Consider the following 13,370-nt stretch of genomic DNA (forward strand, 5'->3'; position numbering starts at 1 on the left):
AGTATGTGAGCGCGGGGGAGAGAGCAGCGCAGTATGTGAGCGCGGTGGAGATAGCAGCGCAGTATGTGAGCGCGGGGGAGAGAGCAGCGCAGTATGTGAGCGCGGTGGAGATAGCAGCGCAGTATGTGAGCGCGGGGGAGAGAGCAGCGCAGTATGTGAGCACGGGGGAGAGAGCAGCGCAGTATGTGAGTGCGGGGGAGAGAGCAGCGCAGTATGTGAGCGCGGTGGAGAGAGCAGCACAGTATGTGAGCGCGGTGGAGATAGCAGCGCAGTATGTGAGCGCAGGGGAGAGAGCAGCACAGTATGTGAGCGCGGGGGAGAGTGCAGCACAGTATGTGAGTGCGGGGGAGAGAGCAGCGCAGTATGTGAGCGCGGTGGGAGAGAGCAGCACAGTATGTGAGCGCGGGGGAGAGTGCAGCACAGTATGTGAGTGCGGGGGAGAGAGCAGCGCAGTATATGAGCGCGGGGGAGAGAGCAGCACAGTATGTGAGCGGGGGGAGAGAGCAGCGCAGTATGTGAGCGCGGGGGAGTGAGCAGCGCAGTATGTGAGCGCGGTGGAGAGAGCAGCACAGTATGTGAGCGCGGGGGAGAGTGCAGCACAGTATGTGAGTGCGGGGGAGAGAGCAGCGCAGTATGTGAGCGCGATGAAGAGAGCAGCGCAGTATGTGAGCGCGGTGGAGAGAGCAGCACAGTATGTGAGCGCGGTGGAGATAGCAGCGCAGTATGTGAGCGCAGGGGAGAGAGCAGCACAGTATGTGAGCGCGGGGGAGAGTGCAGCACAGTATGTGAGTGCGGGGGAGAGAGAAGCGCAGTATGTGAGCGCGGTGGGAGAGAGCAGCACAGTATGTGAGCGCGGGGGAGAGTGCAGCACAGTATGTGAGTGCGGGGGAGAGAGCAGCGCAGTATGTGAGCGCGGGGGAGAGAGCAGCACAGTATGTGAGCGCGGGGGAGAGAGCAGCGCAGTATGTGAGCGCGGGGGAGAGAGCAACGCAGTATGTGAGCGCGGTGGAGAGTGCAGCACAGTATGTGAGCGCGGGGGAGAGAGCAGCGCAGTATGTGAGCACGGGGAGAGAGCAGCGCAGTATGTGAGCGTGGTGGAGATAGCAGCGCAGTATGTGAGCGCGGGGGAGAGAGCAGCGCAGTATGTGAGCGCGGGGGAGAGAGCAGCGCAGTATGTGAGCGCGGTGGAGATAGCAGCGCAGTATGTGAGCGCGGGGGAGAGAGCAGCGCAGTATGTGAGCGCGGTGGAGATAGCAGCGCAGTATGTGAGCGCGGGGGAGAGAGCAGCGCAGTATGTGAGCACGGGGGAGAGAGCAGCGCAGTATGTGAGCGCGGGGGAGAGAGCAGCGCAGTATGTGAGCATGGCCACAGGCTACTAGAAAGAGAACTATGATATGCCATGGACTTCCATAGTCCCCACCCTGGATGTTTCCCTATTCAGGCTTGGACTGGCCCACAGGAGAATCCTTCAATGGGTCCTTGTGCAAGAGTGGGCCACAACCCTCTTATATGAGCAGTACTATTTACAGACAAAGGCAGCAACTCATTCATTTACCAAACTACCCAATTCATTGTTATATATATTTGTGATTGAGAATAATGTCAGATTTGCATGTAGCTGAAAAGTGGGACCCTGGTGGTCCCTTGGCACCCCAGTCTGACATTGCCCCCATCAATCGTTCCTACCGTTCCTATCCCTAATAGATATTAGATATATAATAGATAGATAATAGATATATAGATAATAGATATATAATAGATAGATGATAGATAATAGATATAGATGATCGATAATAGATAGATAATAGATAGATAATGGATAGATAGATAATAGATAGATGATAGATTCATAGATAATAGACAGCTAAATAGATTCATAGATAGATATATAATGGATAGATAATATATAGATAATAGATAGATGATAGATTCATAGATAATAGACAGCTAAATAGATTCATAGATAGATATATAATGGATAGATAATATATAGATAATAGATATTTTTCTAATGTTATATTGTACTGTATTGTTTGTAACAATAATGCATAATGAAAAAAAAAACAGAAATAATAACACAAATGAATGAAGATCACCTAACCCACATAGAGAAGTTCTTTTTATGATGATTTTCACATTGCCCTTTTGTTGCAGAGCAGACCTGTGTGCTGCAGAGCATCTCCTGTGTGTTGCAGAACATCTCCTATGTGTTGCAGAGCATCTCCTGTGTGTTGCAGAGCATCTCTTGTGTGCTGCAGAGCATCTCCTGTGTGCTGCAGAGCATCTGCTGTGTGCTGCAGATCATCACCTGTGTGCTGCAGAGCATCTCCTGTGTGCTACGGAGCATCTCGTGTGTAGCGGAGCATCTCCTGTGTGTTGCAGAGCATCTCCTGTGTGTTGCAGAACATCTCCTATGTGTTGCAGAGCATCTCCTGTGTGTTGCAGAGCATCTCTTGTGTGCTGCAGAGCATCTCCTGTGTGCTGCAGAGCATCTGCTGTGTGCTGCAGATCATCTCCTGTGTGCTGCAGAGCATCTCCTGTGTGCTACGGAGCATCTCCTGTGTGTAGCGGAGCATCTCCTGTGTGTTGCAGAGCATCTCCTGTGTGTTGCAGATCATCTCCTGTGTGTTGCAGAGCATCTCCTGTGTGCTACAGAGCATCTCCTGTGTGTTGCAGAGCATCTCCTGTGTGTTGCAGAGCATCTCCTGTGTGCTGCAGAGCATCTCCTGTGTGTTGCAGAGCATCTCCTGTGTGCTGCAGAGCATCTCCTGTGTGAGGGCAGAGTTGCTCCCTGGCATCCCTGGCAGAGGGAAACCTGTGCTGAGCCGCACTACGCATGCCCCCTGCCTCCTCCTCCAATGCATACGGAGAGCCGGGCTGTGTGAGGGGGATTCCGGGCCGTCTGGGGGGTTTCCTTCGCCTTTTCTCCAGTAGCTGAGCAGGATGCAGTGGCCTCCATTATTGCGGGCGCAGTAGTGCTCGGCAGGCTGGCCGCTGGCGCTGCACCATGAGGGGGGCTCCTAGCAGCAGCAGCACAGACGCATCCGCTGCCATTTCCCCTGTGCGGCTCTGCCCTCCATCTTCCTGCTAAATCTCCTGGCTCCGGGCTCTCCCTGTGGATTATCTCCTGATCATTTGGTGTCTCCCCACCGACCTAGTTCTTATGTGGTTGCTGCATTGAGCAGGGATGAGAATCTGCAAGATGGTGCGGGTGGCAAGTGTGCTGGGTCTGGTGATGCTGAGCGTTGCCCTCCTCATCCTGTCCCTCATCAGCTATGTGTCCCTGAAGAAGGACAACATCTTCACCACCCCCAAATATGCCAGTGCTGGGGGTCCCAGGATGTACATGTTCCATGCAGGATTCAGGTATGTAGCACATTGATACATTGTATCAGCTCATCACTGGGGGAGGGGCAGGAGGGATACATTGTATCAGGGGATCGGCTCATTCTGGGCAGGGGAGGGGGCTGGCAGGGGCTCTATTCCAGGGGCAGATGGGTGCTGGTTTGGCACTGCTGAGATTGTACATCATGGTCCCTGCCTCATCTATATTCCATGGCCATCAGCCTGGCGCAGGCGCAGTGTAGCAAGCACAATGGCAGCTTCTGCACCCATCATATAATGCACAGTGGTCTTATTATTAGCAGCCCCTCCCTGTGACATCAGTGTAGAATTAACCCTTTTTTGGCTGTTCTGAATTATTACACTTAGTTAATAAATCCTGATTTTTACATAAAAGTTCATATAAAATATTAGGCCTGGTGCTGTCCCAGGTGCTGATCCCCTGCTTTGTGTATAGGAAGAACCGCAGAGAAAAGGGGTCTCCAAACTTTGTGGCCTCTCCAGCTTTTTCTAGGACTACAACTTCCAGCTGGCATGGCACACTGAGAGTTGTAGTACTGCAATAACTGGTGGAGAGAGCCACAGATTGGACTCCAGAGGATTATATGGCGCAGGGGCGAAGAGAAGAACGGTCCTTATTATTGAAGTTTGGATGATATAAGAGTTGATGAAGTTTTGGTTTCTTGATAGGTGGAGTAGTTCGTTATCTTTTATTGCCCGTTAAAAGGAAAAGCCTCTTAAAAAGAAATCGCTCAAAATAAAATGTCAAATTGTCTATGTTGTAGATCTTCAAGAGAAAGCTGGATGACAATTAATATTAAGAGTTAATGGAAAAGAAGTCACCCAACTTTTCCTAAAGTCCTGAAGGACAAAGCTGCCTAGTAATGTAGTGATGGAGTGAGGAATCTAGGAAAGCTGGAGGAGATATAATAGGAGGAGAGGAAGATGAGATCGCACCCAGCTTTCTCAGACACAGATACAACTCAGAAGAAAGTTTACAGAAAGAATAACTCGTGCCATGTTTTAGATAATATTGCAAGTATCAAGTATGTCTGATCATTAGTTACCTTTGTGGGACCTACTGATATTTTTTTCCATTGTGAAATGTGTAATATGAGCCAAAATATGAGTCATGCCTGTAATATGCTCCAGAGCTGAAATCGCAATTCTGCTGGTTTCAGAGCTGAATACTTCTAAAGTTTGTTGCTGGCTCAGTCTCTGATGATTTGAGTTGAATAATAGAAGCTCAATTGAAATGATAGGTGAGTTTTTTGACAAGCTTGCTGACTGTTTCCAGCAGCAGAATTGTAACTGAAAATTACCAGTGCATGTTCTAGGCCTACAGGGTTGATGATTTGCAGCACCACTATAACACCTAATCACAGCAATGGTTCACATGGGGTTATAGGCCTCTGCTTAGGGTGCACACCAGCCAAAGCTCCTGATGTACAAGGCAAAAAGGTCCATTAACCCAGCAGAGGCCAAAAGGGTATGAATTTAACTACAGGTGGACACAGGCAGAAGGGGCCCATGCCCATGGGCTCTTTATAGTCCAATATTGTGTCTGTGTCAGAAGCTGCTTGCTACTTTGGAGGTGGAAGTGGGCCCCCTTACCACTTGGGCCCCCTGCGGCTGCTCCACCATAAATAAGTTGTCCAAGAACACAAAATATGGAATAACATAGTAGACTGGACTAAGCCATATATCAGAGGTGGGCAATTCATTTTCCGAAGGGGCCACAAGAGACACTGACTGTTGTGTAGGGCAGATCCAATTGGAAGAACTTTATTCTGTTCATTATTATTGTTTTGTATAAATTTTTTTCACTTAATCTTGAGAATAATTAAGTCTGGTGACTCACTGCTACTGTTAATACATGTAAGGTGTTCTTCCCTATAGCAGCTAATAAAAAACATATAATTTACTGCTTTTTATAAAAATTATATAAAGCAGCAAATTAGTCTCCTTCTGCTATTCAACCTTCGTACCTTGATCAACCGGTCACAACACAATATGATGCCCATACAGTCCCTACACACAGTATGATGTCCCCACACAACCCTCCTACGTAGTATGTCCCCACAATGTCCCCCAACATAGTATGATGTTCTCACACAGTATGAAGACCCCACAGAGCCCTTCACATAGTATGATATCCCCTCACAGTCTCCTACACAGTATGTCCCCACAAAGTCCCCCTACACAGTATGATGCCCCCTTATATAGTATGTCTCCACAAAGCCCCCATACATAGTATGATGTCCCCACACACCCCCCCTACATAGTATATCCCCACAAAGCCCCCCTACACAGTATGTCCCCACAAAGTCCCACTACACAGGATGATGTCCCCACACAGCCCCCTTATATAGTATGTCCCTACAAAGCCCCAATACAGTGAAATCCCCACAGAGCCCCTACATAGTATAATATCCCCTCACAGTCTCCTACACAGTTTGTCCCCGCAAAGCTCCCTAGACAGTATGATGTTCCCACATAGTATGAAGTCCCCACAGAGCCCCCCACATAGTATGATATCCCCTCACAGGCCCCTACACAGTATGTCCCCACAAAGCCCCTCTATACAGTATGTTTCCATAAAGCCCCCTACACAGTATGTCTCCACAAAGTCCCCCTACACAGTTTGAAGTCCCCAAAGAGCCCCCCACATAGTATGATGTCCCCTCACAGCCCCACTACACAGTATGTCCCCACAAAGCCCCCCCTATACATTATGTCTCCACAAAGTCCCGCTACACAGTATGATTTCCCCACACAGCCCCCTTACATAATGTTATATCCACTCACAATCCCACACACAGAATGATTTATCTAGACCTTTGGCTGTACCGGTCCGTGGGTGGCACAGGAACACCCAAATGGCCGCATGTGGCCAGCGGCCATACTTTGCCCAGGTCTGCCATATATTGTTATCCACTATATTATATATTGTGCCATGCACATTTTACTTTGGCATAGGAGGCTATTTGTGATGCATATTGCTGGGCTCATGCGAGAGAATCGTGGCAATTATGCTAATGATACTCTGAGTAAACCCTGATCAGAGTTTGAGCCCAGTGTCACCTTACTGTAATCTGATTGTCTTGCAGTAGAGAATTGCAGCACAGGTGCGAAGATGGAGAACTTAATTTCTCCTTCTTCTCCATTGTATGTGTCTGCGTACATCGGACTGCACTCAGATGACACCCGAACGCAGTCCAATGTTTTACATGCACCCATAGACTTGAATTGGTGCGTGTGATCCGATTTGCGGAGCCACTTGCAGCATGCTGCGATTTTTTTCTCATGCCGGATCGACAAGGCAAAAAAAAAAAAAAGCAAATGTGCACTGCCCCATAATATAACATTAGTCCGAGTGCTGTTCGATAAAACATCACATAGCACTCGTCCGATGTATACGACAGTGTGAGCGAGCTCCATCACTTCATGGTAGTGTGTCTTCAGTGCTATACATTTACCTGGCTGATGTCTTGGGGGCAGAAGAAAACCAGAGAACAATTGAGGGAACACAAGTTTTCAATACTGAGTGCTGATCACTTGTATGAACACTTTATAACTGAGGGTTTGCTACAATTGTATCCAGTTTAGGCAATGCTATGGGCAAATCTGTCCTGATTATTTGCTACATTGTATCACTGGAATCCAGCCTTTGTAGCTCACAGACATTGCCCACACAGGATCCAGTTTATTCTCCATGAAGAGTTTCATGTTCTGGATACAAAAAAAGAGTGTTCCTATTTACTGACAGCAGAGATCTTAGAAACGGTGAGGAGCTGAAAGTTACATGAGAAAGTTGTACAACTTTTCATTACTTAAAGTTTAGAGGAGTTTTACAGAAATAAATATTTTGAAAACTGTTCAGATTAGTGTAAAATAGTGAAAAAAAATGACATACTTCCTTTACCAATCCGTCAATCTGGCTCTTTAAACTTAAAAAAAAAATAGAAGAACTCTTTATTTGCAGATTGTAAGGGTAGTAAAACACTTCACTACTTTTACCCATGATACTGAATCCTGGGGAGTTCGGGCTTTACACCAGATACAGAACTATGGTCGATATTTGCACTTTTTTGGGTAATATTCATGATTACATCTGACTGCAGACCAGGGGGCACGTTGTATAGCGCAAGGATAACGCTCCAAAATTGTGATGGGGCTGATGGACGGTTTAGGTAATACTTTCTGTCCAATGAGGGATGAGTAGTGTGAAAGATTGGACCATGTAGATACTTACAGGGTCACCATAGCCACAAAACTGTCACTATGAGCATAACTATGGCAAAACTATGTAAGTTATACTATGGCATAACTATGAGACTGGCACTATGGCATGACTATGAGACTGGCACTATGGCATGACTATGAGACTAATGTTATGGCGTGACTATGAGACTGGCACTATGGCATGACTATGAGACTGGCACTATGGCATGACTATGAGACTGGCACTATGGCATAACTATGAGACTAATGCTATGGCATGACTATGCGACGAATGCTATGACAAGACTATGAGACTGGCACTATGGCATGACTATGAGACTGGCACTATGGCATGGCTATGAGACTAATGCTATGGCATGACTATGAGACTGGCACTATGGCATGACTATGAGACTGGCACTATGGCATGGCTATGAGACTAATGCTATGGCATGACTATGAGACTAATGCTATGGCATGACTATGAGACTGGCACTATGGCATGACTATGTGCCTAATGCTATGGCATGACTATGAGACTGGCACTATGGTATGGCTATGTGCCTAATGCTATGGCATGGCTATGAGACTAATGCTATGGCATGACTATGAGACTAATGCTATGGCATGACTATGAGACTGGTACTATGGCATGACTATGTGCCTAATGCTATGGCATGACTATGAGACTGGCACTATGGCATGGCTATGTGCCTAATGCTATGGCATGAATATGAGACTGGCACTATGGTATGACTATGAGACTGGCACTATGGCATGACTATGAGACTGGCACTATGGCATAACTATGAGACTAATGCTATGGCATGACTATGCGATGAATGCTATGACAAGACAATGAGACTGGCACTATGGCATGACTATGTGCCTAATGCTATGGCATGGCTATGAGACTAATGCTATGGCATGACTATGAGACTGGCACTATGGCATGACTATGTGCCTAATGCTATGGCATGACTATGAGACTGGCACTATGGTATGGCTATGTGCCTAATGCTATGGCATGACTATGAGACTGGCACTATGGCATGGCTATGAGACTGGCACTATGGCATGGCTATGTGCCTAATGCTATGGCATGACTATGTGACTGGCACTATGGCATGACTATGAGACTGGCACTATGGCATGGCTATGTGCCTAATGCTATGGCATGACTATGAGACTGGCACTATGGCATGACTATGAGACTGGCACTATGGCATGACTATGAGACTGGCACTATGGTATTGCTATGCGACTAATGCTATGGCATGGCTATGAGACTAATGCTATGGCATGACTATGAGACTGGCACTATGGCATGACTTGACTATGAGATTGGCACTATGGCATGACTATGCGCCTAATGCTATGGCATGACTATGAGACTGGCACTATGGCATGACTATGTGCCTAATGCTATGGCATGACTATGAGACTGACACCATGGTATGGCTATGTGCCTAATGCTATGGCATGACTATGAGACTGGCACTATGGCATGGCTATGCGACTAATGCTATGGCATGACTATGAGACTGGCACTATTTCATGACTATGTGCCTAATGCTATGGCATGACTATGAGACTGACACTATGGCATGACTATGCGCCTAATGCTATGGCATGACTATGAGACTGGCACTATGGCATGGCTATGTGACTAATGCTATGGTATGACTATGAGACTGGCACTATGGCATGACTATGTGACTAATGCTATGGCATGACTATGAGACTGGCACTATGGCATGACTATGAGACTAATGCTATGGCATTACCATGAGACTGGCACTACGGCATAATTGTGTGACTCATGGTCTGGGCTATGCTCTGGCTCTTTCGTCAGCACTATGAGAAGGATGCTATGGACAGAACTATGAGACCGGCACTATAGACACAATAAAGCTGGCACGGTGGCTATAATTGGCATCATTTTTGGTCTGACATTATGGCTATGATTATGGGACTGGCACTGTGGCCATGACTGTGGGACTGATCCTGTGGCCATATCTGTAAGATTGACCATAGGGCCATTACTATGAGGCTAACACAATGCCCTTGAAGTTGAGGCTGGCATTATGGCTATGACTATACGTGCAATGGTTTTCAGACTGGCACTATTACCAATGCTATAAAATTGGTACTATAATAAGTATAAGGCTGGCACTATCGCCCTACAAATCTAACCCTATGGCTTTGATTGGAAGACTGGCCGTGACCTTTAGACTGGCACATTGCCATGTTTTTGAGATTGGCACTGTGGTTATGTTATGGAATTGGCATTGTACCACTACGATGGGGACTTTTAGGACTCGTATGGAAGGTGTAAGCAGGAATTACATCCGACAACCCTCGGCACATCTTGCCCTATGTGTCTGAGCCTCTATCTCCAGTTTGGTGCCGAAACCTAAGCTCTGAACATATCCATCTCCAATATTTTCATACATCCCACAATATTGGAAATGATGGAACGCTTCCATCCAGGCCTTTATGGTTTTACTTGGATGGAAGCTTTTGCAAATCGGAGAGAGGCGCGGAGTGGATGTGGCTTAGGTCTGCAGCCTCCGCCCCCCTCCCCCGATTCTCATTGTAGTCCTTTATACAGAACACACTGTTATAATGCTTGTAATCCGACATTTGGCAGCTGCTGCTCCTGTTTAGATTAAATGCGAGCACTTACCAGCAGCGAGACTGTAATTCCACTCACGTGGATCATATAAATCCTCTGGTTTGAGCAGATTAAGCTAAACAACTGGCGAGGCTCGGAGTAACACAAGCCATTGTGCAGGAACAGCTGGAGATGAGCCATGCCAGCCATGCCAGTGGTGCTACAACTGCACACAGTGCCGCCAAATTATCATCAGATTATCACAATGCATCAGGTTATTACACCATTTTGGTGAATCATGGGCCATTGTAGACTTCTACCATAGACCAAGAGGTCATGCTGTAGTTTCCCCGCAGCTGCTATAGAGGATATTTTACATTTCTCTATGTCCTTTTCCATCTATTATTCTTAGATTACGCTTAAAAGATATGGATAGCTTTCAGGGGGAATTTTTTTTCTTTAATGCATGTATTTTGGCTGAAAAAAATGACTTTTGCAATTGGGTTTGATTAGAAATTTTGCACCGCTTGGCTTTTAGAGACTGTTTATTTTCCTACTCATTGCTGACTGCAGAATGAGGTAACTGAGGATCCATCAGTGAGCTCGTTCTGAGGGGAAATTTTGGAATTCTGGTACCTTTCTTTTTCTGAGCTTCGCTTAGCTGATTTATGACCCAGCTCCGACATCGCTGGAATGACGCTGATACAGAAGGTGAGTCTATGTGGTTTTTAATTTACATTTGGGAATATAGTATTTAAGAAAGAGTTATCCTAGTAGTAGACAACCCCTTGAACTCCTTTATTTGTATTTTTCTGAACCCCTCTGTGCTGATTTATGATCACAAACCACATCAAAGCTGAGCTGAACTTTGATGTGGTTTGTGGTCATAAATCAGCACAGAGGGGTTCAGAAAAACACAAATAAAGGAGTTCAAGGGGTTGTCTACTACTAGGATAACTCTTTCTTAAATACTATATTCCCAAATGTAAATTAAAAACCACATAGACTCACCTTCTGTATCAGCGCCATTCCAGCGATGTCGGAGCTGGGTCTCCCGAGGCTCATGTGATATTGTTATGCCACTTGTGCCGTGCAGCCGATTTGCAGGAAGTGAGTATATGGCGCTTTTATCTTACATTGGGAAATATAGTAGGTCTTGCCTTAGTAGTGGACAACCCCTTTAAGGCCCATTTAGACAAGCTGATAATAGGGGATGAGTGTTCATTAGAATACTCAGTCACTGATTATTTGCTTGTTTAAGCATGGAGACAAGCACCCAACAAATGAGAAAAACTCTTGATTGTCTGGTAAGTGGATCATTTATGCCAGGTGTAAAATTATTGTTATCGGCAGCACAGCGTCGATTGTAAACAGGATGTGTGCTGTCTACTGTATAATATGATATTCTATTTGCACAAAACGTTCATATTAACGATTGTTCTGCGCACCTAGAATTCTGGTTAGCCTATTTAAACAGGTTGACAAACAACTACCAACCAACTTTTACATAGTCATTTAAAGGGATGGTCCAGGACTATTTGTTTTTTGTTACCATGGGCCTAAAAACCAAAAAACGCAGGTAGTTGCTAACAGAGTCAACTACCTGCTTGTTCTTCCCGGCACTGGCTCAGATCGGTGACCGACTACTCCTGCCGGCGATCCGGCTGCTCCATGTCAACAGAGCAGCTCTTCTTTTTCCAGGCTGCTCTGTCGATGGGTGTGATTGCTGACATCATGCTGATTGACAGCCGGCTACCCGCAGTTAGGCAATCAGCGTAATATCAGGAGTCACACCCCGTCAACAGAGGAGATTCGAAGAGAAGCCGCTGCTCTGCCGATGTGATGTCAATGAAAGCCGCTGAATTGCCGTGAGAGGTAGTCAGTGACCGCTCTGTGCCGGTAGAGAACGGTGCTGGGCATAATAGCGAGGTAGTTAGCAACTACAGTACCTGTCTGTTAGTTCTTAGGCTGGTAATCAAAATATTAAATAGTTCTAGATAACCCCCTTAACAACCGTGGTTAGCATGTCTATATGGGCCCTTTCAAACTTGCAAGTCAAAACGAGCCCTTGACGGATCCTTAGATAGCTAAACAGCCTTAAAGAGTAATTGTCATTTTAATTTTTTATTTCATAATCAATAGTCAACATGAAGATAACCAACTTTTGTAATATATCTTATCAGAGAAATTGGCTCCTTTCTCCTCCTGGACTGATCATTCACTCTCAAGTCAGGGATAAAATCTATATTCAGTGAAGAGAGATTTTCCCAGTACTGAGATAGAAGATGACAGTTGGTGCTTATAAAATTCTATGGAGATGGGAGGAGCTAGAGGACATTCTACTGCAACTTCCATAGAATCAACTGTCATCTCCTATCTCAATATTGGGAAAGTCTGTATTCACTAAAATTACATTTTAACGCCATAAATTGAGAATTTTGAGAATGAAAGATCAGTCCAGGAGGAGAGAGAAGCAGATTTCTCTGATAAGATATATTACAAAGTTTCACATTTTCACGTGTACTATTGATCTATGTAATAAAAATTATAACAACGGTTATTCTTTAAAGGCCAGATAGTAAAAATATTTGATGAAACATAATTGTAAAAATTGGAATAATGGTGGTGGAGCATTGCTTTCGAAGAGGGGCAATGATTACTTTTGAAATTTACCATCGTAAATAGATAATCCTCTTGACTGGGTCAAAACTTGGGAAGTATGAATATAATCAGTGGTGGACATAAAGAACACAGGACAACACAGGACCCCATGTGCAAAGACAGTATGTGACCGCCCAGCAGTTATTGGAAGGGTCTTCATTAGAGAGCTCCTCCAGGGCCCGATCATGACTTCCTCTTCTGGTTGAAACACTTGGTGCTACCTCCAGGACATATGCACACCCTAATGTCCAGTCTATTAAAGGGCTAGTGCACACCCTGATTCCTCTTGCTAAGGAGATCCAAAATACTTAAAGGGACCCTCCCCCCAAAGATGCATGCCTGAGCGATACCTTTCTATAGTTCCTGTCTATGCTAAAGTACTTTGGCTTTTGTTTGCCACCAGCCCTAACCTTCTGCTTAACTACCAAATTGATCATCCTGACTTCAACTACTGTGATTATGCCTTGGATGAAAGTCAAGAGCACCAATTATGAAATTTGCAAAAACAACATTTTTTATTTGTGTC

General features: G+C 45.7%; 1 protein-coding gene across 1 annotated transcript in view; it reads left to right on the top strand.

Annotated features, from left to right (window-relative positions):
* The first annotated feature begins 2,793 nt into the window (after positions 1 to 2,793).
* ST8SIA3 (ST8 alpha-N-acetyl-neuraminide alpha-2,8-sialyltransferase 3) overlaps positions 2,794 to 13,370 on the top strand; it is a 47,244-nt gene continuing 36,667 nt past the window's right edge. The window contains exon 1 of the mRNA XM_073681017.1: positions 2,794 to 3,366. Coding sequence (XP_073537118.1) covers positions 3,188 to 3,366 — 179 coding nt within the window. The 5' untranslated portion in view covers positions 2,794 to 3,187. The remainder of the gene's footprint in view (positions 3,367 to 13,370) is intronic.

This window comes from Phyllobates terribilis, unplaced genomic scaffold (genome assembly GCF_046119375.1).
Source record: "Phyllobates terribilis strain yellow unplaced genomic scaffold, ASM4611937v1 Scaffold_1__5_contigs__length_1240528914, whole genome shotgun sequence".
NCBI classification, from domain to species: domain Eukaryota; kingdom Metazoa; phylum Chordata; class Amphibia; order Anura; family Dendrobatidae; genus Phyllobates; species Phyllobates terribilis.